Source organism: Strix uralensis, chromosome 8, assembly GCF_047716275.1.
Source record: "Strix uralensis isolate ZFMK-TIS-50842 chromosome 8, bStrUra1, whole genome shotgun sequence".
Taxonomy (NCBI): Eukaryota; Metazoa; Chordata; class Aves; order Strigiformes; family Strigidae; genus Strix; species Strix uralensis.
In genome coordinates, this window is record NC_133979.1 from 33,440,941 (window position 1) to 33,466,288 (window position 25,348).

The window sequence follows — 25,348 nt, forward strand, 5'->3', positions numbered from 1 at the left end:
TTTCTACCCAAGGAGGGGTTCAGTTCATCCCTCTGAGAGACCTATTTTAAGAGCACAGTCTCCTGGTTGGAAAAGCCCTTGAAGCTCCTCCAGTCCAACCATGAACCTCACCCTGACCGTTCCCAACTCCACCAGATCCCTCAGCGCTGGGTCAACCCGACTCTTCAACCCCTCCAGGGATGGGGACTCCCCCCCTGCCCTGGGCAGCCCATTCCAACGCCCAACAACCCCTTCTGCAAAGAAATCCTTCCTAAGAGCCAGTCTGACCCTGCCCTGGCGCAGCTTGAGGCCATTCCCTCTTGTCCTGGCGCTTGTTCCTTGGGTCAAGAGACTCATCCCCCCTCTCTGCACCCTCCTTTCAGGTAGTTGTAGAGGGCCATGAGGTCTCCCCTCAGCCTCCTCTTCTCCAGACTAAACCCCCCCAGTTCCCTCAGCCGCTCCCCATCAGACCTGTGCTCCAGCACCACCTCCATTAAAGTTGTTCTCGTTAAAGAAAAGGACACAAAGACACGTCACCGCCATCCTGTGGTGCGAGGATTTCCCAAAAGGTACCTTTAATGTGTTTGCGGCAGCAGCAAGCAGTCAGTGCTAGTTTTGGCACCCGGGGTTAGATGTGCAGCACTACACATTAGACACCAAGTCATCCTAACCAACGTTTTATCCGTAGGAATAGAGAAAGGGAACTAAAACATAGTACTATGAGCACATACGAAATCAAGTTATTTGTGTCCTATTACATTTTCAGCTTGTAATATTAGAAAAATAAACTTAAGACAGTTACTACTCAGATGAATACATTGTCATTGCCAACGGGCAAGAGTTTAAAACCCATGAGAAAACCCCCCCCTGAAGTTTTTGTTTTACAAAGGTCAGCTCACCCCTAGTAACAAAACCCCTGTCCAGCAAGTGCCCTCTGCATGTCTGTCAAAACAGCTGGAGCCCAAATCCTCTCCCCATCCTTGGAGTCAGAGCTCCGTGCTGTGGAGGACCTGGGCCCCGCTCTAACGCAGGGACAATCGTGCAGCAGACGCTCACCTACAGCGGTACCGCGGGCGTCCCCTCAGGCTCTAGGCTCTCCAAGGTTGTCTCTTTGCTTCGATAACCATTTATCTGCCAGGTTCGTTTCAACAGATAAAATACTCTGCTGAGTATATAAAAACTGTTATAAAAAGGCAATCATAAAAGATAAGGTATTGGCAGGCATGTCAGCTTATTTAATAAAAAAAATAGCCATTATATCTATTTAAATAAGGCTTCTTGTTACAGATTGTTCCAGTTACTGAAGGAAAACAAGGCCTGATGAAAAAAACAATCCCCCATACATCCCCCTTCCACTTCCTGCCCCAAGAACACAGCCTACAGGAAAAGTCATTTAATGTGCAAAGTGACAAAACAAACACTGGGGGAAGCTCCTGAAATGATATGCCCAGTCTCATTTCTCTTGCATTATCTTCAAAATCTTTAAAAAAACCCCAAAACAAAGTTCTAAAATACACAAAAAACCCTTCATCTCGATATTCTTTCCAAAACAAATATGTACAGCACATTAATATGCAATATGCAAAAGCTCTGTGTTGCTGTTGGCAACATCTATGCCCTCCCCAACCCTATTCACATGTGTACCTCTACTAAAACACAATTACATCACTAAGCCTGTTAGTTTGAAAAGGGAATTTAATTCACTTAAAACTTGTAAATTTTTGTGTAGGGGCTCCATTCGTTTGACTCCGGATGGTAGACTTCAACTGTGTTCAAGAATTCATTGCCGTCAAATCCCCCAACTGCGTAAATAGTGTTGGCCACCGTGGTGATGCCGGCGTTGCTCCTGGGAGTGGTCATGCTGCCCATCATCCTCCACTCGTTCTTGGCAGGGTCGTACACCTCCACGCAGCTCACCGCGTGAGAGCCGTCAAAGCCGCCACCGACAAAGAGTTTTCCTACCGAAAGGAAACAAGAAGTGAGTGCTGGGCGGCTCGGTGGCAGCTGCCTCCTTTCTGGGGAGGCCAAAGCGATGGCACGTCGGGCTTCCTGTCAGCAACCTCAAGGTCTGAAGTGACAGCGTTGACCCACTTTGGCTCTCCTGATCATTAGAGCTGACTGGAAATTATTTCAGAGTAAGTGCAAAGCCCAAACGCAAACTGATACGGCTGCTGAAGCCGAGAGGGAAGAGGTGGGGGCGAACGCCCCAAAACAAAAATGAGGTTTTTTGGTTTTCTGATTAAAGTTGGAAGCACAGCCAGGTTCTTACTGTATTGTTGCCACCCTGGGAAGGAACACAGCTTTGTATTCTACTTGCATCACAGCTTAAAGTGAAAGATTCCCCGAGTGCAAGAGGCTGCTCGGAGGCGCGGAAGCCTACCGTCACGAACTGCCACTCCAGCCCCTCGTCGAGCCACGTTCATGGGCGCAATCAGGGTCCAGGTGTTGTTCTCTGGGTTGTAACGCTCCACGCTGTTCAGGCAGTTCCACGACTCCGCTCCTCCAATGATGTACAAATATCCCCCCAGCTCACACACCGCGGACTGATGCCTCCCTGCAATCAGACGCCAGGGGTTACAGCCCAGCACACCAGTCATGCACTAACAGCGTGCCCCAGCAGCTGGAATTTAACAGGTTTGTGGCTTGGTTTGAAACCTGCAGTTTTGCAAACGCCCTTTCCCTGCTCCCACCCAAACCACACAGCAAACTTACGGATGTTAAGGGGAGCACAGCTTGTCCAGGACTTTGTCACAGGATCAAACACATCACAGTTCTTCAGTCCCTTTTGGCCATAAGGATCCGAACCACCAACGATGTACAGTTTTCCATTCAGGGCACATACTCCTAGGCACACGGGAAAGAATAATAAGCAAGCTAATAAATGAATACATTTTAAAAAACCCCAAAGAGTCGATCAACTGCAGATGGGATACCTGCATTGCAGCGATTGGTTCTCAGTTCCGGAACGGGAGTCCAGTCATCTATTTCTGGCTCATACATTTCTCCACAGCTCAAGTCATCAGAATGACCGTTTGACCCCCCCACAACATAGAGCTGCCCCTAAATGGGAAAAAAAAAAATACTCGCTTCACACCTAAGAACGCAACAATTCAAATCATTTGCGCTTTAGTAACTACAGTTAAGCAATTCCTGCTACCGCTGCGTCAGGTTCGCCCTGCTTGTCCCACCTCGGCTGACACAAGGTCAGCTTTGATCCGCTCTCCCCCCCCACACACCATGAGCACTGCCATCTGGAACCGAGCTCGCGGCGTCCTCATCGGCGCAATGAAAGTCCAGGTGTCCTTCTGCGGGTCGTAGCATTCCACCGTGCGCAAACACTCCTCTCGGTTATACCCACCTAAAAGCAAAAGGTCGGATGACATCACATTCCTAAAGGCCGACTGCTCCGACGCGGCGTAGAGACTCAGGAAGGCGCTGCCCCCCCCCCCCCCCGCCAGGCCGCCCGTTGAAGAACCAACCCCGTGTCCTTTACCTGCGGCGATGAGCTTGCCGTTGAGCTCGGCGGTGCCCAGCCCCGAGCGGGCGTACTGCATCGGTGACATGGGCTTCTCTACGATGTCGTTGGGTTGAAGCTCGAAGCTCAGGCTCTTCAGCAGGCGCGGCGTGCTCGTGGGAGAGCTCTGCGGGCTGTTACGGCCGTGCAGGAATATCACGCACAGCACCCCATCCAGAACAGCCAGACACAGGTAGGTGTTACCTGTCGGCGGGAGAAAAGGAAACCACCCGTATTAGTAAAATTTTAGGTGAACTTAAATGAATGCCAGCTAGGGTCTTCTGATTACGCTTCTCCCCTTGTAAGTGTGAAAACCGTTTTTTCTAGTTACTGGTTCCAAGTGTTAGCCTACTTACTGAAAAATACAAGTTTTAGATTATTAATAGAGTGCTCAAAGGACGCAAGACAGCAATCTAAAGATGTGCTAGGAGAAAGCCTCCTCGCACGCACACAGCAAATGGCTCCGTTAAGCAGAGGCTGCCTACCTCCTGAGGACTCCCTGGCTAGGTTATACACCCCAGGGGACTCGGGATGGCCCTGCCGAGAAGGCATCAGGATGATGTAAGTGATCCCCAGTTTGGCCACATTATTGTGTCGGAAACATCCCACAAATTGCTGGGCCAATTACCGGACTTGCATCATCAGTAAGAAAAAGCACTTCTGCATCCCTGACAGATGTTGAAGGAAACCCCCGGGGAGTGGGAGGTGGTAGGTACACAACACCAGACGCGTCTTTTAGACAAACCCCGCCCCGGTTACTCACTTGACGTTTTCTCTGAAGCAATGATTTTCCACTCGTGTTTAGGACTCTGAACAGCAGCATTTGGAGAAAGACTTCCAGAGGAGCTGCTACTAATCTGCTTGTGATCATTCTCACGTGGTGGCTTCTTCTGCAAAATCAAAAGGCAGCTACAGAAACCTAGCCAGAGACTACATCTCCTTCTACCTTTGCTTCTCTGAGCTAACACATAACTACTCAAGAGAACACTTCATCTACTACCTCCGCAGAGCATCATTTATAGCACACCTAAATTTTCAACAGAACATCTTGCCTGCTCAGCAACAGTGGCCAAAAACCACCCTACATCTTCTTTTGGTACTCCTTTCATCCTGTGACTGCTGCTTTCTACTGCTGGTGTCTGACTAGAAATCATTTCAAACTCCTAGAAGAGAGTACGTGTTAGTAGCAGGGTTTTCAAATGTAAGGAAAAACCTACATCCATTTGGAGAGAACTCATCTAGAGACTAGAAGCCTCACTCGCAAGCTCTGCTTCTGGAACTTGAGTTAATTATGTAACACTATTTGGAGGTGAATTAACCATTCTCTTCATTCCCTGAAGACAAATTAATTTCGCCTCAGTTCCCCTCTGTGCTCAGATTAGCCGTTTCTTGGATTTTACTCCCTTGATGCTTCCCACTAACAGGACATTTCTGCTTTCTTTTCTTCTTCAATTAGGTTTATACTGTAGCTTACATTAAAAAACGCAAAATTTCACATTTCAGATTAGATTGCACAGTTGGCTGTTCAGGCTTTTCCTGAACCATACGAACTAAACACAGAAAGTTACCGTTCTGTCTATTCTGTTTAGCAGCAAGGATTACGACCACAGTACCAAGCTTGCGATGCCTGCACAGTTCCCTGGAGTCTGATCTCTATGGAAACTGTCCTAAGACTTCTGGAATACATCACCCAACTCAGATAACCTTACACAGAAGGGTTTGATTGCTATACTCAGCACGCCATGAAAAACAATTCATTTGTGGATAGCGTTTCTGTTATTGCTGGACCTTCATCCAATTAACAGCTTATTCTCTTATCCTTAAATCACCTCGACAGTTACAGAAATGACAAACTTTTGTAATTCAAAAATTTACAAGTTACAACTTTTCCAGGACTGTCATCTATGGGTTTTCTGGCGTTATTTCTTTCAACCATCCAGAACGTCTGAAGTTGGCAATTCTTATTGTCAGAAAAGATTTAAAAAAAATTAAAAGTTGAGAATTTTCAGCCTTATTTCTGAAAATGAACTTTTTGAACGTTTGCCTCTCAGCTTCTAAGTATTACAGGGTGTAGTATCCAAAGGTGGCGAAGTCTGCGAAGACTTACTAAAAACAATTCAGCAACTGCAAAATTAGCTGGCTTTTCATTTTCCTCTCTTTTCACTTCTAAAATCCATGTTCTGGGATGGAGAGTATTTTACAGAAACATTAGCTAAAAATTTCAAGAAGTATACTTTCGTATCACATTCCACTGTTATGAGTTTAAATTCACTGAGTTAGAAGCAAATATATTGTGATATTTTAAGAACCTTAATTTGTATAAAGCAACTGATAATTAGCCCTTTTTTATTCTTTATTTCTTAAGCAGCCTCCACTGTGCTAAGCCATGTGTTTTTCAGGATTTTCAAGTAATTATATTTGCCTAGAACTAAAAAATAAAAATCTCAAAGCTCAGGACTGATCTGTACACAGTCAAAGCACTGGCTATCTCTACATCAGAAGTTATCTACTGCTGGTTTTTTTGAAATCTCTCTTGCTCATTATCAGTGCAGCTGAACAAAAGAAACGGACGCTGGCAGCTGATGGCTCAGAACTTATGTCTGGAATCTTTTTCTGTGCCAAAATTTAACAGATGCATTCTCCGCTGCCAGCCAAGCACTCCGTGATTCTTTACAGTCTCTTGAATATCTCTACAAAGCCACAGCTGCCTGGCTACAGCTGACTGCTTTTCTACCTCTTCTTTCTTCTAACAGCCTAAGATTTATTTTGAAGTCAAACCTAAAGCACTCCGTTTTGCAAAGGCTGAGTCAGACTGCTGAAAAACCAGCAGCAGAGCCTAATCATCGCCTCCAGCAGTTTCGATACTTTCTCATCATGTTTCTCTTACAGCTGCTGCTGCTTCCTCTGCCACAGTACACAAGACTTCAGGTGTGCTGTAAACTGCTCCAGTCTATCTGGGGTTACCTGAGACTGTCTGCAATTTGTACCTGCACAAACTGAATGTGGTCATCATCACTGCCATACACCTCAGCCTGTCCATCTAGCAGATTTCCATCAAGCAGCTTGTGATCAGCTGAGTAGTACAGCGTTTGAACCTGCAAAAACAACAACAGAATACCCATGTGGCTACTGTCTCCATTGCTACTTAGCTACAGGCAGATTACAAAAGGCAGTCGCCAGCATACTTCTCGTCATCTCATCTCAATCTAGCAGAATGACAAAACTAAAAGGAAGCAGATGTCATGGTGGCAATCTTCAAACATGGGATGAAGGTTCCTTACTTTCTCAGCTTGAGAGAAATCTTCATTTTCCAGGGACTTCTACTGTTTTTCCAGCACAGAAACATTAGACAAGCAAAAGGCACATTAATTTGCAGAATTACACAGATTCACAATCTCATGCAAGCATTTTTGCTATCCCCGCAAACAAGTTTTCTGCTCTGAAAAATACACATCTTTATCTCGATCAAAAAAAAGAGAAGTCAACAGTGGACTCTAAAAGAAAGGTATGGGAATGAGGGAAGACAACACAAATTTAAGTTCTGGAGGAAACTCTTGTCCTAACTAAACATCAGATGCAACTGTTTCAATGTCATGCATCTGAATTTCAACATGATCAAAGCTTTTAAAATGAGTTTTTCCAAGAGGAAATACAGACTTGAGAATATATGACAGTATCAACATGTACTTTTGCCTATACAAGTGTTTCCGAAGATCTATTGTGCTTGTAATAACAAACTTGGAAATTTTTGATGCTTCATGGGTTTTTGTAAAGTCCATTTTCTCTAGCCAATTAAAAATTTAGACTCCCCACTAATTCAAACACTGCCCAGGCTACATCTAGTATTAGTATTCATGAGTAAAGCCATTTAATAACACACAACTTTCAAAATAATGCATCCTGTAAAGGAGTAAGTAAACACCATTAAATCATCATCATCGTTCTCTGCCCACAGCGGATTTTCTTAGGAGAACTGGGGCAGGACTGCTGCTTCTGTACGTGTCAATACACTTGAGGTTTCTTCTTGGTTCTTCAGCCTTGGTATCCTAGTTTTGTTAATAAACCTATGGGGAGATAAATCAACGGGGAGGAACAACCATTAGAAGCTTTTACCTACTTCGCATTTACAAGCAAAACCTGCAAAGGAAAACATCAAGAATCTACGGCAAGTTTCAGTACCACCTCCCCAATTCTAAAGCAAGATACACGCCACTTTGAGGTTACTATACAGCACGTAGTGAGCAAAAAAGGAAAGCGGAAGACCAGACTGAACAGTTCATTCAGCTCACCTGAACACCCCCCCAGTTTCTCAGCTTAGGGGTACCTACAGTAAAATTTAAATTCTTTAGGGTCACAGTTAAAAAAGTGGAAAAAAAAAAAATTAAAAGAAAAAGGGATCATCCTTCATATTGACTTTTTTTTTAAAAAAAAAAAAAAAAAGATGTTTAATCCCATTTTCTTAAAGACTAACCTCTTCCATTAGATCTTCCAGGCTGTCTCCGTTCTCCCAGATGCTGCGCTGTACCCAGTTGATTACCTTTGTGTACAATTTGCCATTGCTGGGTAGGCCAACATTGTCTTCCAGCATTACTTCAAGCTTGAATTAGAAGAAAAAAGCATGATTTACTCTATAGGCATTACCTTTGTATCTGTAGCATACTGTACTTTATGTAGCGAGCATTACTCTGGCTTTACCACAGAGCTAGAAAACACCACCTACGAGGAGCTTTCAAGCCTATGCCACTGAAACTAGGAAGCACACGTAAGTACAGCTGCAGTTATCTGTGCGCCTGGAGAGGGTGACAGTACGTATTCTCTAGAGTTAAGGTTCACAGAAGCAGTAATACCACACAGATCCAGAATTTTTTACACTGTTGGTAAAAAAAGCCAGTACACCAAGCTTTCCTACTCTCAAAAAGGAAGCCACAGTAGTTGCTCCTTGAGTTGTTTTTTTTAGAAATCATGTACCAGAGAAGGAAGTCTAGAAGCTTAAGCTAACCTTTAACCGTGGAAGTTTGAGAAATTCTTCCTGTTCTGAAATCTGTAAAAGATGTTCCTGAATGTACCCATCGATCCTGTTCAACAAACGTGAGTCTCCCATACAACTGGCAAAGTTTCGGTAAGAGATGCAGCTCTGAACATCCATCTTGGAGAGCAAATAGTCACCACAAACCTTTTAAGAAAAACAGGCTGCATCTTAGTTTACAATTAGACAAGATTTTTTTACGTTTAAATTATCCATCCCAAGATACAGCAACAGCTGTTTTCTAACTGCAGAACAGTGCCTGACTGTTGTCATCCCCGCCCTGTGCTAGAGCTGTAAACGAAGTGCTGCCTTCCACAGGAATATGCATGTATTAAAAGAAAAAAAGTCACACACGGCTGCAAGCTGCTCACATTGACCCCTACCGAACACCTATTCAAAACAGCTCATCTGCAGTCAAGTGAAGATGAGAATCCCAATTCCCTTGGCAGAGGTATCCCCATTTGCGGCAAGAGGAAGTATTTCTTAACTCAAGCGCTACCAAACTTATGTTCAGAATTGTATGGATTATTCTTTTTTCCACATATGACTGCACAAATCAACAGGTTTAATTATGTCCCCCAATTCAACCAAGCACACCGCCACTTCCACGAACCTGAAGATAAGTAACCAGCTGTGATTCAGAAGCCATTTCACTTACACAGGTGCACAAATACAAATCTTAGTTTCAGAGAACCCTTCAGCACAAAGGTAACACTGGTGGTGGAAGCAATACATACTGATGTCACTCAAATCAACACAATGCTAACGAACATCTAAAGAAACTTATACGCTGAGCACTTTTCCCACAGAATCATCATGTTTTGTCACAGTAACACCAAAAAGCGTAATGCTATCAGCCTGGGAGAGCAGAATGGACTTCTGGAAGAGCTGAGAACTGTACCTGCTTAACTCTCTCCATCTTCAACTTCTTTGCTGCAGAATATACATCTTTCACCAGTTCTTTATCAGCTTTTAACCTATTAAAGAAATTCATCTTTATTATTTTGATTTTTTAAATTAAAGACTACTCTCTAGTTTCTGTGCAAACTACTTACTGAGCAGTATAGGCATAATTCAACAGAACTTCAACAGCTTCTGGATTGAGATCATCGAATTTAACATGGGAAACTCCATGAGAATCACTGTCACTATTGAAGATTTCAAACAGATAGGGACTGCAGCAAGCTAGCACAGCTCGGTGCGCCAACATCTCATGTCCACATACCTTTATTTAAAACAAAAATAAGAAACCCACATGCTACTAAGAATTTTGGTTAAGTACATTTATATTATAACAATATAGATGTCTACCCAACTGAATGTCACAGTTCCAATCAATTTTTCAAATCAATACAGTCTCCAGCGTACATCAGCTGAAAAAATGTTAGTGTCGCTTCTCTCAAAGTAGATCTAAATTTTTTAAGTCTGCATTTTTCAGAAAAATCAGATTCTAAAATCTCAGGTCTCACGCTCAATAAGCATTAACAAAAAACCCACCGTGTTCAACCATCATACTCAGACAGAAAAAAGGTACCTGGAGGCGGACATCGCAGAACTGACCACTTTTACGTAAGGCATTTAATTTGGCAACAGATGACTCGATGAAGTTTTCATCTTCAAACATCAAATATCCATTAGGAATCATTTTGGTGTTGGTCTGGCTGAAAACAGAGCGTGTAAAGTTTACAGATACGACAGTTTACTTCAGAATACAAGCAAACAAACATTCACGGGAAATTTAAAAAAAAAAAAAAAATCCATCTCAAAAAAAAGCCTGGAAGTGTACTACTGCTGAGTATGTGTTGACAACAAGCCTTCGGGCTGACTGGATTAATGATTGAGGCCACAACTTTTAACTTATTCACATCACTTCAGGAAGCACCAACTCCACAACTACATGCTGAACCTGTGCTAGCTCCAGATTACACAAGAAGCTTCATTCCCCTCGATAAAGATCAGATTTGGTAGATTCATCACTATTTTCTCCTCACTGCATGAAATCTGTCATACCGGTCAGCTTCATTTTTTGCACAGACCCAAAAACCAGCTACACTGAAAAGTAAGAACTGAGAATTTAAAGTAACAAGTAGAAGAATAGCTACAGAAATAATTTTATGAGTAATGGCTTAAATATTTTAGAGTAGCTGGAAGTCATGAAAGAACAGTAGCACCAACAAAACAGAATTAAACACACTCTGAACAGCAATCATGTATTTTAAGTCATCTCGAAGCTAAAAAAACTTCCTCTGAAGATCTTACCCATATACAAACGTACCACCTCAGGTAAATTGGACCAAGACTGGAAAAATAACTTCAGGAAACTAACTTCTGAATTTGGAAGCTATTTTATAGCTCATTTAATTGATTCTTTTTTTAGTTTTAGGGAAAGTCCACTTTCCAAATGGGAAGCTAATTAAGAATACTATAATATGACCTGACCTAATGTATTTGAAATAATAATTAAAAAAGAAAAATCAAATTTGTAAGTTTGAGCTGCTAACATACACAAAAGTATACTTTCCTCAACAATTTTAGAGGTAAGAATATGTGGGATGCTACTCATATTACCAGGAACAATTTTTATTTCCATCTGAAGTTTAAGAAAATTCTGAAGATCAGACTAAACAAGAAAACCCCCAAAACAGGAAAAGTGGATAGCAAAAACCAGTAATAAAAATAGCAAGCCCTACACAAAATAATTCTAGTGTTAATCCGTTTATTTTAAATCCACTTACTACTGAAAACATTTGACCCTAAACTGGCAACAATAATCTTACTTACAAAGATCACTATTTGTATACACTTTCATTTGTTGTGTTTTATTAAAAACAAGGCAGCAAGGTTTTCAAGTGGCAGAATTTCAACAGAAGTATTAACTACTGTATACGCAGCTAACAGTATCAACTTACCTAGCAAATATATTACTGTAAATTTTTAAATGGGAGATCTTAAAATAATCCAATGGTATCACTGGGTTAAAACAGAGCACTTCAGTTTCAGTATCTTCTGACAGGGAAGATGTTTGTTGAAATGCAAAAAGCAGACGTGTCTTTGCAGCTGCAATACGGATTCCAAAACTATCAGGCTTGAAGATGATGTAATAAAGTCCTTAAGAGCTATAGACATGAATTTCTTCTGTGATAATCATGCATCATAATCTGCAATAAAGGAAAAGTTATCAAGTAAGGACAACAGATAGTACTACCATGGATTTCAGATGAAACTTTAATAGTGTCTTAAAGCAGAAGCTCCTGACCCAAACAAGTTTTTCTTCACAAAAAGGAAACAACCTGACAAATTCCATACTGACACCAATACATTCTTGTGCCTAACAATAGGTCAACCACATCAATTTTTATACCCACGCAGACAAGACAGTGGCTAAATTAGTGCTTAGAGAAATAGTTGCAACAGCTGAATCCCATTTTTTAGACAATTCCTTACCAACTCTAACCTTTAGCATCTCCTGCATCTAGATCATTATTGCTTGTTTACACAATAATGCTTAAGTAACACAACAAAAATGACTAAGGTTTTAAAAAGAAACTAATCCACATGCCTCCTACCTTTTGCTTTTCCTGTACTCATCTACTTATATCCTTCTTCTACTGAATGCCTAAAATGGACTGAAGATGGATTAAGGACATGTCTGAAATGACTGGGCATGTCTCCAGTCTTCGGTACTTCCAAAAAAATTATAAAGTCAGAAATCGCTATTTCAATGATAACTTTCTTTGATAAAAAGTCTCTTCGCTACCCTGTGAACAGAACCTGTCAAGTTCTGCACTGGCAGCGCAGACTGGGGCAGCTTTGTCGGGACTCTGCTTGTGGGTGGGCTGTTTATGCCGGACTTTTTCGGGGAGGGGAGGAGGAGGAGGAGCAGCAGCAGCGGGGAGGGAACAGGCATCAAACACCCACTCTGGAATTTTCCATGACCCTGATGCCACCTCTGGAAAACATCGATCACTTCATCCACTTGAGTTCCCCACTGCAGTTCCAAAGCCATATTTGTATCTACAGATTAAATGCCACACTGGGAATCAGGTTTCCTAAAAATAGGTGCAGCTCATTTCTCCTCGTCAAAAATTTAAGGAGTCACCTTTGCTGTAGGCAGGAGAGCCTGGCGACCCCAGTGCCTGGCCAGTGCTTACAGACGGGATCATTTGGGCAGGACCTGTACCTCCCTTGGACTCTAAGTAGACGAGCAGCTCAAGTGTGAGGCTGATTCCCAAGAGGGGCAGGGGGCACCATCCCACCACACACCAGCTCCCGGGAAGAGTGCTCCCATCCTCATCAGCTTCTTGCAACCCTGGAGACAGAATATTTCAGCCAGCAGATAACCACAGAGAAAGAATTAATGTTCATTAAGTTTGGCTACTAGAACAAATCAACCCACAGATATAAAGGAGGAAACAACTGCTCCAGGGCAGCAGTGGTGTCTGTCTGTAACACAGCACCCCCACCGCAGGGAGGACTACGGGAACAGTACCCCAGGGACTGCAACTTTCTACAATGTACTTCAATGTCAGCATACTTTGAAAGGAAAAAAAAAAATCTCAAAGATGAAATGTATGTTCCTTCTATAATCCTACAAGCAAGTTAAGAAACTGAAACCAAGATCTATTTACCAAATATTATTTAACTACGCATTTGGAAGTCAACACTTCTCTGTTGGTACAACTGGTATAACCATTTCAGTTTCTAAAGCAATCTAAACGTTTCACTTCTCAAAAAGAGAAGCAAACAGTCTGATGTCCACACTTTCCCCACAGATTCACCTCACCTGAAACATTCTGTTGTTCAAAGATGCAGAGGTATTATTTCAACACACTTGTTGCAATGAATTAGCTTGTCAAGGAAGTCATGACTCTATTAGAAGTTATGCTTCACCAAGACTATCCATGAACGTGCAAGAGAAGTATCACCAAGAGACCTCTGACTTTAGCATTTTGGATTTTAAACCTTCCATTTCTGTTGTAGGAATTCTCGAGACATGATGGCCAGACCTGCCCAGCCAAACGCAAACTACAGCAGGCATCTAAAAAATTAAGTTAAGGGGGGCAAGCTCCAAGTCCCAGGCAGGAGTTGCACTGGGTGGTCGGTACAGCATCACACCATTTTGGACCAATCCAGTCACCGCTGGCTTGCTTCTGAGCAGCAAGCGACACTTTGCACGTCAGATTATCCACCTTGCTCACACTGGTTTTAAACCAGCTTCTTCTCGACTGTCAGATCTCTCAAAAAAGTTCTGTTGTTAACGGAGTAGAGCTCCGTAATTACCAAAGCAAATTAAATGTATATTGCTACCACAGTTCAGACAACCAGGCTGCTGGTCTGCTCTCACACCACATTATGCATTCCCCCATTCAATATTCATTGGGATTGCTGTTAATTACTGGTACTGAGGCTCTGGGGAGATTTCAAGTTACACGATAACTATTCAAACAATTTCAACCAAATTCCAGAATCATCCTTGCTTGGTTTACATCTCTGGGCACGTTCTGCCGTAACGGAAGAACTTTCAAGCGCAGTGTTTTAACTTTGCCCGAGGTACTTGCTTATGACCTTCAAGACCTAAAAAGGACATCCAAAATAATTCTGGATTGAAATGGAAGATCTGTCTTTTAAAGTCCTCCTTTGTGCATGAGGTCAAAACCACACATTTTGCGTTTACGCACCTACTAGTATTGCCCAATCTGAATATCTAGGAATTTGAACATCTTAATTCTTGCCACAAAGTTTCAATACTGTTGTGTGTGAACCATGGCTAGTATTTCCACTCAAAATGGCATTAAATAGCACAAGCATATTCATTACTTTCTGCCTTCTTTTTGGTTTGGTATACTACTACTAGAACAAAAGCCAAACAATTGGCCAAAATCCAATGAAAAGCCAAAAATTATGTGTTTTCTGCAGTAAAGGTTACAAACAGGGACTGCAAACAAATGCCTTTCTTAAACTATTTTTTAAAAAATCCAAATCACTTGTCATTATCTTTTCCCCCCCCTTACTTATACTCCCTTCTAGCTTACCACATCAGGAACTGTCAGAGGCTTTTTTTATAATTTTCCAGGCTTTTGAATTATTTTCAACCAAGTGTGATGTTCACAAATCACTGTCAGCCAGGTAAAGTATGAACTCTGATGCCTCTGAAATGATTACTTTTCAAGCTCCATCAAAATGCCCTTGTTTAAACATGTTAAAACTACAGAATTAGCATTCCACAATGGGAACAACACAGTCCATTTGAGAAAATTCTTACTTGAGAGCAGGCCTATTTCCTGCACTTATTTTTAAAAGGAAGCCAAAACCAAGAGCGATAGATAGGCTCTGGATCTCCATTCTAATTTAATATTAAAGACTGAGAGACAGCACCACCTTTGATCAAGAGTCGATCACGTTAGGTGTGCTTCTGCAGAGGACTGAGCCAGGCCCGAAGCCATGAAGCGTTCCCGTGGTGCGTTTCGATGGTAGGGCTGTACCCAAGCAGAGGAACAGAGCACTCAAATGTCTGCCCAGTTGCTCGATTTAAACATAACTGTGTTTAATAATTGTGTTTCCTAAACACTTACTGTTATGCACAGACTGAGATTTTCATTTGCTACATATACGTACCACTGGCCCATGAAAGAATCACAGCTCATAATAAATTCAGAGATAAATTTGCTGCATGTAACTGACTTCCACAAGAGAAATTTTCCCCCTTTAAATTCATCTTTCCACTTCACTGTCTCTATGTTTAAAGGTGCATTTAAGAACTCACCTAAATAACAACGATACTAAGTCTTCTCATCCTCCACTATGCTATCCTCTTAGATGTATCTTGCGAACGCAAATACTACTGAAATATGATTAGCTCAGTTACAAGAGCAAATAGATGTCATAATTAATACACTTTGAATTCTTAACAGTGTTTAGAATTTAGGATCTGTTTATGCCAATTTTTTTTAAACAGCTGTTCACTGCAGAAAACATTCCAACATTTAAAAAACCTGCTGCCTGATGATTACTGTTGAATTCCTCTGAGATCTCAAACCCGTTACGGTGCCGTAGGACTCTCCGCTGCAGAGCCACTGCCAGGGGCTGTGGTCCAAGCTGTGGTCTCAGGTGAGGCACCAAGCCAACAGGTCCCAGAGCCACCCACTGAGGCAAAAGCCACCTTGCCCATGACCTAACACTACAGGTAGTATTTACTTTTCCTCCCATCCGAGAACTCTCATCTTTAGTATAGTCCATTGGTACATGCCATGTGCAGTGCTGCATTTAAAAAGTCAACAAAGCCCTGCTTTGTGCCAGTTTTACACAAATTTTTTTGTCAGATTAAGGTACTACTTCAACTCACATGTAAAACACTAATTTGGGGGAGATACTTTTCAATCTTTTGACTAGAAGTCAATCTTTCTTGATATAATGACAGACACTTCATTAACATTTGTTGGTACAGTAAAGCAAAAATGGGATTTAACACCACAGTTGATGCTTTTTAGTTGCTGTGGGCTTCCTGGCTTTTCACAGCCCAGGTCAGAAGAAATGCAGGTCATACCTACAACTACTCATAGTCCATTACCTGTATCAGAAGATAAACCCAGACATCCTCAAAAACTTTCCTCCATACATTAGCATTTATTTATGGTAAAAGCACACGATCTTTTCATGTCTGAGTTTGCATTTGGGCAAAACATCATGGGCCAAGACCTGTATCAACATACTTTACACCACTAAACAGGCTCAACTTCTTTACACCAGTGATTTAAAATAAGACTCATAGAATTTGTATCAATTTTGGTTTGCATATTCACTTTTCAGTTTTTTCCACTAAAGATTTAGTTTCATTGGTAACTATGACTTGTAAACAAAATTGTTGTATTTCACTGCAAATCAACCTCAGTTGTGCTCCCACCCCGCCAGTGAAGAGAGATGGAGAGAGTATTTGTTATCACCAGCTAAGAATTAAACGGGAAGAAAAAGTGCTGTGGACACTTTCCAAAATCTTTTACAAGCAGTCCAAGATGTAATACTTGGACTGTCCTCTACAGAGAGCAAGCCTAGAGAGCTCTTTCAAACATGCATTTACGTATACAGACTTCAAAAATTTATCAGAGGCAGGTTTTATGCTTGAATGTTACTGCTCTTTCAACTACAACTCTCAGCTGTAAGACACCAGCTGCCCATTTAGTACTCACTGCCAGTGCTATCCCCCCCAAGCTTTCGATATACTCTTTCCCGGAGTCTTAGCACTGGTCATTACATCCTCCTTCCACACTGGTTCTGTGTTTCTTCTTCCACGTTATACTCTTTTTGTCATAGACTTTATCTACACCTCTTTTTCTACCTTCTGCCTCACATGCACTCTCTTAAAATCTGAGCTCTTTCCTTCTTTTTTTCCCCCCCTCCACATGGGTTCCTTTTTTCTACTAACACACATTTCTCACAGTTCTTCAAACATATCACACTACCAGCAAACTGGTGGTTTTTTGTTTGCGTGTCATTGTTGTCTCCCGCTCCCCATTCTAGGCAGTTTTTGCCTTTCTTACTATCTCCTGCTCCTTAAGAACTCAAGCTGAGGAAAACAACATTAGACCCACTGTAAATACTGCAAAAAACCATTTCCTAACTGGAAAGTATTCCCTGACTGTTGCATCCTGTGCTCCAGGAGTTAGGCTTGTGGCTACAAAATCCGCTTTCTAAAATTAAACCAATCTCACCATCAAAGCACCACATCCTGCTTGGTTTCTTATTTTGTAGATCCCTGACAGAAGAGAATAAATGTGGTGTCTACACACCCATCACTTGAAACAAAAAAATCCTTCCCTTCACAAACCACGACAAATAAGGAGAGTGACATGATTCTGAATTTCCACTAGTCTATCACCGCTCAGTCTTGCTATCCTTAGTAAATAACTCCCTGCCTCTCACTTCATCAACATTTTTCCACCCTGCATGAAATCGTAACTAATTCAGTTTTTATGTCTATGGGAATCCTGTGTGAAGGACAAGTGATGCTGCCAATGTGAAGATATTTTCTACCTTGGAGCACCTCTGAAAAATTCTAAAAAGCTACCGGAAATTTGTGCAGGCAGGCAGAAAATACCGTACTTCTCTCCCCCCTCGCCCTCCCCCAGAAAAATCCTTCTGGTCATTCATACTCATCACCTTTCTGCAGAAGCACTAACGTGGACTGACAGGCACTGTTTTGCCTGTATTATCTCCTATTTCCTAGAACTGGTATAGATGACAGGGAGGGTCATGACATTGGCAAGCAGCTGTCAGGACACGTTCTTCAGCTCCAAACGGCTATTTTCTTCACTCCAAGTCCAGGATTTCTGCCAGTCTCTTCCCCCCTGCCCCCACTTACTAGAAAGGGCTTAAGAAAGGTGCCACTCGCGGTTGCAGCGTGGCGCTTGGGAAGGCGCGCAGGCAACGCCTGACCTTGGAACAATACCCACCCGTGCGGGGAACAGATGATTTTCCGGGCTGGGGGTGCTATTTTCCGGGCACTTCCCCCAGCCGCCGGTGCCCAGCGGGGCCGCCGACCCCCCCGAAACCCCCCGCGGGACGAGGGCCGGCAGCCGTGAGGGAATCATTCCCCGGCCATTTACACAACTTCGCCTCGACGAGCACGGCAACTTCCGAGATCTGGCCAGCCTTTGAGAAACTGCCGCCAAATAAGCAACGAAAGGCCGCGGAGCCGGAGAGGCTCCTGCTCCTCCAGCCGAGGGCGCGGGGAGGGCACGGGCCAACGGGCCGGGCCGCCCCCGCCAGCAGCCCCGGGCCGCCGCCCCCCCGCGCCGAGCGGGGAACAAAGAGCGCCGGGGCCGGGGCGGCGCAGCGCCCGGCCGCCCCCCGCCTCATGGCCGCTGCCCGCCTCCCCCCCCCCGCCACCGCCCTTCCCGCCAGCACGGGCCGCGTCTGGGCCGGCCGCCCGGGCCCGTCCCGCCGGGTCCCGCCGCCGCCCCGCCGCCGTACCTGGTGCCTCTCAGCGCAGACGATGCTGTTCATATTGGGAGCCTCCAGGCTGAGGGAGAAGCCGACGCGGAGACGCAGCCCCAGCCCGCCGGGAAGAGGGAGCAGAGGACGCGGGCAGAGGGAGGCGAGGCGCTGAGGGGAGAGCGGCAGGAGCGGCGCGGCACCAGGGCACCGACAGACCGGCGGCGGCAGCGGCAGGATCCCACCCCGCCTGCGCGGGCGCGGCACTGCGCCCCGGAACCCTCCGCCTCCGGCGGGCGGGCGGGAGGCGGCGCTGCGCCCAGAAACGAGTCCGGCCGCGCCCCTCCCTCCCTCCCTCCGCTGGCAGGGGCGGCGGGGCCTCAGCCTGAGGGGGCGGCGCGGGACGCGGCTCAAGAGGCGCTGCGGGGCGAGATGCGCGGCCGCGGGAGAAGCGGGGGCTGAGCCGCGTTTCTACGAGTACGTGCCCCCGCATTCGTTACTCGTAGCTCTCGGCCACAAGCCCACCTGGTCCGGTAATTTTATTTTTCCAACCTGGCGCTGCCTTTTCTCCTCAGCGATGACTTCCTCTCATCGCTGGCAGATATCTGTAGTGCAAGGCGTCGTGTCTGCTTAACCAAAAAAATCGGGTATTTAATGCTGGAAGCTGTCCCTGGCAGCCCGCCCTGCGTGCGCGGGGGCCAGCCCGCCCTCCGTCCCGCCTCGGGCTCCGGCAGCGTTCTGGGAAAGGCATTTGCCCGTCTGGATGAGAAATATCCCCCCCCACTTTTCACGATAAATCCTATCTTGCTAGGCAAAGTAGTTTTAAAACATCACAGCTGATAAATAGGGGGTGTTTGAAGTCTTGTCTGTTTGTTATGTGTTTGCATGCTAGATAGCGTAATGGGTTTCTGATTCATGGCTGGGGCCCTGAGTGCTGCTGCAATAGCATCATAAATAAAACATGGAGCTGGATGAAGTCTGAGTTCCCTTGCTTGCTTCCTGATTTAAAACGCCAAGGTCACCTGGAAGGCAGCAGTAGCTTCTCCATGCTCTTTCCCTGCGCACTTTCTACTGATTTGGAGGCCGCCTTGGTCAGAAACTAGGAGACCTATTGGAGGTTACGTTAGATACGGCTCCAGGGTCTCTGCTGCCAAACGAGTGTGACATATATAATATTTACCCCTGTCTCTAATGCTCTTCAAGAATCTCAGTGGAGAAGCATATTTCAAAACACTGAAGTTGGATGATTCTGAGGTTTCAAGAAGTGCTACTGAAAAGCACGGTCTTGCCTCACCAGAAGCGAGCAGAGGCATTAAGCTGTAGGTATGTTCCTCACCTACGCGAATGCCTCCGTCTCTGGAGACAGACACGATAGCACGGTGCCCACGCTGCACCTGGGCCCTCTCTTCAGCTTCTCATTTTGCCGGCAGCAAACAGGACTTCTCACCTCTCTCTGATACGTTTCCACTCCCTTCAATTTTTAAATCACCAGCCACACCTCAGTGCTTACCTTCCCGCTCCCTGCTTTCTTTTTAATGAAGCGACTTATTAGGGCTGTGCTAATCAAAGGCACTTGTGGTAAAGCTGGGAGGGAGAGGGAGGTGAAGACAAGAGACAGCAACTATGATCAAATAAAACAGTGCTGGGGATGTTCCTTAATTAAGTAAATTTCACGATTACGCAAGCTGCTGTTCCAGTATTCTTAGGAAAGGAGATGTCTTTATGAATCACCATCATTTTTCATTATCAGTCACTGCAAGTTGACATCAAAGAGCAAGTGTAGCATCTTTCCGATAGCACAGAGTTAACAGACAGGTGTTTCCAGTTCTTTCCCCGTAGATCCCAGTGACGGGGAAACACATTTGGGATTTTGCAAACCGTGGCTAGGCTGGGAGCTCAGGCAGCATCTCCTTTGGGCCAGTTGCATTCTAATCACCCAAACTCACCTCTCACTGAAAAAAACGGGGTTTTTTCTGCTTCTTGCTTTGGAATCAACATGAAATTAGTTTACATCATTAAAACACTGCTGTTCCAGCTGAGATGTGACCATATTTCCTGTGATGATGGAAAAGACTTCTATAACATGCAAATAGCTTAATTTCAATTTGCTAGATACTTTGCAATCCTTCCCAGTGAAACTTGCACTAAATCTTAATTGATTTCTGAAGAAGAACACTTTATTGAAAGGGACCAGTGGGATTGAGTGGATACCAGACAACCGAGTTACTGGGAGCTGAACCAGAAGAACTAGTTAGCACACGCGCAACCATGAGAGCAATGATGTTCATTAGGGTCTTAGATCTGTTTGACAACTGTCTTTCCTTGTAACAGTGTTTGTAAGATGTCAAGAACACGTCTTTAGCAAAACCACTTCTCTAGCAACACCATATTTTAAAAAAAAAAAGGATCAAGTTATGCTTGTGGAGGCTCTGGATGTTCTGCATACCTGTTGTCTCCCACCAGAAAAGATACAGTCTTCCTAATTAATGAATGGAAAATCCTCCCCTGGAAAACCCTCTTGCTTTTCTTCCAAATGGTGTGTTACTCCTAAATCAGGCGGTTTGTAGGTGTCCCTGTCTCTGACGTGGCTCATCTGCTGGTCCCTGTCTCATTATAAGGGCCTCCACATGTCTCATCTTAAGATCTAATGTCTAAAGGAAAGGCTGAATTCGTTAACTCTGGATATTGCAAGGGCTTAATGTCATAACATTAAACTCTGCTTCTGCCAAAGCTTAGTCATGAAGACCACCTGAGAGGGGAAAATACTATATTTGGTGAGAGCAAAATATGTGGCTTGGATTGCTGCACTAAAAATGGAGAAATTGTAGGAAAAATATGTTAGTCCTTGAAGTAAGAAAATGACCTTTTTTCACGTAAGTCACTCTACAATATGTCTAAATCTAGTGTCGCGTCACATTTCTCTTTGGGCACGGTTCAGTATAGCTCAGTGAAGCTCACCACCTGAGCGAGGTATGCTACCAGTCAAGGATCTGGTCCATGGTTTTCTTTTAAAAAGAAAATTCTTTTTATGAATGAACAAAAGGTTTTGTAAAACTGAATAGAATTTAGTGAAATGTGATTTATTATGTATATGTTTAAAATATATATAGATATGTATTGCAATTGAAGGGTACTTGTGTTCTCCATAAGTATCATATATACCAATCTACTTGTTCCATAACTTTTCCTTGCTGCATTTTGGAAGGATTTTCAATAATTCGTTACGGTTGCAGAAATCCTTGTGTAGAACATGTTTTGTGTGTGCCTTGGCTCTGAGAGTCCTTAGCAGCGACGTTTTAATGGTGTTTGGGGTGTAGAGGCTGTGTTGGAATTAATGATCCGTGTTGGACTCTTTCCTGTAAATTCTGGCACGTCGTTTGCCATCTGGCTGTCTGATAACAGCTACTCCGAGGAGGGCAGTTAGTCTCCTTTCCTTCCCCTATTCTTAGGCAAAGCAATGATCATCTTGGATGAATTCTTTACTTGGGAGCAAAGATTGTAGAAAATTTACATGCGGTATCAAAGAGTATTAGAAGGCTCGGTTTTAATAGCTGTGCTTTAAATTTTAAAGGCAGGTTCTCTATCAAATCTCTGTTCATCTTTCTTAAACAATGTAAACAACTTTTCTTCTTCATTTCAGGAGACACCATTGTCACCACAGTGACTTTCCTTGATTTCAAATAGTGTTGGATGGAAAACCAGAGACTCTCTTCCGCACCAAGGTTGTAAATTATGTCTTGTCTCATTTCCATTAAGCAAACAGAAGTCTTTTTAATTAATTCCATTAGGCTAAGTCCATAGGAAACACACAGAGGATTTTGACAGAGCCTCTAGTTAATATCTTAAAAAAAACCCCCACTTCTTCTGACTACCTGTTCTTGAAGGATCAATCCTGCAATCTCAGAACCACAGCTTTCAGGATGAAGCGTCATGGGAGCTCTCAGCTGCAAATATATCTTGTATAGAGAAAATAGCTACAATTTTTGAAAAATTATAGCTTTTACAGCTCTTTCAAGACAATTCTAACCAGGCAACTGTCAGCAGATCCATCCTGTGCATGGAGATACTACCTTTATTTATGTTACGAGTTATTTTTGCTTGACCTGGGACAGTCATCACAGTATTTAACACCGATGTAACAGCAATTTGAAAGTATGGATGTGCTTATGTCAACTGCATAATAGTGTTCACAAAGCAGTACCTGTCCTGTCATCGTTCTCTGAGCAAGGAAATCAAAATTTGATATTCAAATCTGATTCCCCAGCCAACGTGGTGGGACAGATTAAGGAGATTTGTTTAAAGTCTGGTCCTTTGGACTGTGCATGTTCAAGAGCTTCTCAAGGGCTGGATCAGGAATCAGCCTTTTAAAAAAATCTCTAGTTTATGGCTTTCCTGTAGAACCTGGAATTTTGTTACTGATTCTTTAGGACCGGAAGTCTAGTTAAAATTAAATTATCTTTCCCATGCTTTCCAGCTGTATTAATTTATGGTGGCTGTGTGGTGATATTTGCAAATACATTCTACTTGTTCATTATAAAAATGCTGACTTGTTCCATACACCTGTGTGTCTTTCTTGCTTCCTTAAGGACATTAGTTTCTTTGGCTGAAACATCCTGTTCAGAGTGTTACAATAAAAGGCTGTAAAACAGTTTGCTTTTAAATTGGTTGCCTTCATGACCCTTAAGCTCTCTGGCAGCTTCTGACTGTGCATGTAAGTAAGCTTTGTACTATTTGTCCTTGGTATTGCATTCACCAAATATGTTTGTTGGCTCTACTGCAGTCTGGTAGCTCCCAATTTGCTTTTCCTTCTTTTTTGTCCGCCCTTGAAACTACATCATTGCTTTCACTTATGGTCCTAATGAAAAACTAGAATGTAAAGAAAAACAATATAGAAATTTTCAATTGTAAGAAAGCTTCTTCAAATATTAAGAATGGTAGCACTGGGAAATCTCTGGAAAACCAACCAACCAACCAACTAACCAACACCTAATTGCCTGTACCCCAAAGAAAAGCTATGTCTGTGTGGGGTCATGCAAGCAAAAGAAAGGGAGATGTGTAAGTCCCAGCAGCTGCCTCTTGTGCCAAAGAATCGGTGACTCCTCTTATGCCACTGCAACTGGAAAAGGCTGCTTTTTGCCAGTGGTGTGTCACTTACGGTTCTGCAGACTTTTACATCCCTAATTTGGTCATTAAGTGATGACTGTCATTAGAAGCACTAGAATATAACATTGGTAGCAGGCATAGTGCCATCCTAACAGATTGGGAGATCGTGTCTGTGCTCCAAGACAGACCGTTTTCATTCCTGTGGCTGTGAGGAGTACGTTATCTATCTGGCATCTCCATCTCCGAGATAGGTTAGCTTTTAAAATAACATAAAGGCTGTGAGGGCAGGAATGACCAGGTAGTGATTTATCTGCTTTTCTGGGAAAGTAAAAGAGAATTAAACATCCTGTTCTATCATAAGCTCAGAAAATGTTCCGGGCAATGACCAAAGATTTATACTAGTAGGTCCAAAGCTCCTGTTCCAGTGCTTTTTTCTGAAGCAAAGCTCTTTTTACAGCTTTTGCAGAAGAACCCAGTGCCCTTCAATTTTATTTTTTTTAATCAATGCTAACATCTAAAGCTAATGAGAACAAAATTGATTTAAGAGGTGATCTGTGCATTTGTAATCTCTGCACTAGCAGAAGAGTAGCATTTTATCTAAAGTTACTTTAATGCTGCTTATATGTTTTAGCCACAATAATGCTATAGCTAAGAAGAAAAATGTAGAAAAACCTTCATGTCGTGTGAAAGGAAAGCTATTCCCATTGTGTATCCATGCTAGCAGGAAGGCAGAAGGTTAATGAGAAAGCCTCCTTTAGGGTTGTTTTTCAGATGTGCACAGAACGAGCCAAAGATGAGCTATATTGTTTCTTGATCAAGAGCAATGAATTAATCTTAAAAACTCATAATTTATCCCAAGGAACACAGAAATTTATTATAACAGTGTCCTCATTCTGTATTATGCTGCAGCTTGACAGCATCTGAAAAAATAACCCTCTCATATGTAGATCCTCTTTGATTTCATTGATGTCATGAGTCAACATGGGGGGCAGTTGTTTAAACATTGGGACAGGTCTCTTTTATTGGTATGATTTGTTTCCAAAAACATTGGTAAGTGCTCCAAGTGGCCTGCTGTAGATTGTAGGTTTTGATAGGGCTGAGGAATACTTCCACGGAAATGAGATCTGTTTCAACTGAAGCTAGAGTTTAACCATCAGAGTTTGTGTTGAAATGATTTCTTGCACATGACTCATGATACTTCTCAGTTCTGTAATGCTTTCTGTTTGAACACCTCAGAACTGTATGTAAATTAATTCAACAGCATAGAAATGCATAGGAGGAAATAAGTATTTTATATTTATGCTTTGCTTTTCATTGTTGTTTGTTTTCACAGACGAGTGGACTGCATGAAGAGAACAGTTTGATTTGCCTGAGATCCCAAAAGTGCAAGAACTGGCATCAGTGACAGAAGCTAAGTTTCCCAACTCTTGAATCTAGAGAGAATACAATAAAATGAAAGCTGGGGCAGCCTGCGTTCATCAGAATTTCTGTGGGACTTCTGCAGGTGTGGCGTATGGTGTGTCCCTGATGTGTGGCACGCTGTTCTAGGGGTGACCCGAAATACCTGGGAGGGGCTAGAGAGAGGGAGCTGCAGCAGAAAGCCCATGGTGGGAACGATGTTAATGAGCAGGTTGGAGAACTGCCTGTGATTTTAACAGCTGGCTGTGCTGAGCCATGCCCAACTGCTTCCAGCACAGCCCTGCCTGTGGCATTGGTAATTCCAGCATCCCAACCCAAGTGCTCCCTCCTGGGATCTGCGCGGGGGCTGGATCTTCTCTGTTCTGCAGGGGCTGTAGCTA

The 25,348-nt window shown here is 43.3% G+C and overlaps 1 protein-coding gene and 1 long non-coding RNA gene across 4 annotated transcripts; one reads left to right on the plus strand and one right to left on the minus strand.

Moving 5' to 3' along the window:
- Positions 1 to 524: 524 nt before the first annotated feature.
- On the minus strand, positions 525 to 18,732 carry IVNS1ABP (influenza virus NS1A binding protein). 3 transcript variants are annotated; one of them, XM_074877130.1, is made up of 15 exons: positions 18,486 to 18,732; positions 11,429 to 11,677; positions 10,054 to 10,180; positions 9,575 to 9,744; positions 9,421 to 9,496; positions 8,493 to 8,666; positions 7,965 to 8,090; positions 6,481 to 6,588; positions 4,257 to 4,383; positions 3,473 to 3,697; positions 3,216 to 3,337; positions 2,913 to 3,039; positions 2,692 to 2,823; positions 2,360 to 2,533; positions 525 to 1,937 (listed from the first exon to the last, which is right to left on the minus strand). In XM_074877130.1, exons 3-15 carry the CDS (start codon positions 10,162 to 10,164, stop codon positions 1,684 to 1,686), a joined length of 1,926 nt encoding a protein of 641 aa, XP_074733231.1. In that variant the 5' UTR covers positions 10,165 to 10,180; positions 11,429 to 11,677; positions 18,486 to 18,732; the 3' UTR covers positions 525 to 1,683. The 3 variants fall into 3 exon arrangements, with proteins under 3 accessions (XP_074733231.1, XP_074733233.1, XP_074733230.1); XM_074877132.1 differs by lacking the exon at positions 18,486 to 18,732 and adding an exon at positions 12,086 to 12,322 and having other exon boundaries at positions 10,054 to 10,176; XM_074877129.1 differs by lacking the exon at positions 18,486 to 18,732 and adding an exon at positions 12,086 to 12,322.
- Positions 18,733 to 18,844: 112 nt separating this feature from the next.
- Positions 18,845 to 25,017, plus strand: LOC141946770 (uncharacterized). The gene is made up of 4 exons (XR_012629930.1): positions 18,845 to 18,979; positions 22,087 to 22,168; positions 23,033 to 23,157; positions 24,883 to 25,017. It is a non-coding gene; the product is annotated as an uncharacterized LOC141946770 (long non-coding RNA).
- Positions 25,018 to 25,348: the final 331 nt, after the last annotated feature.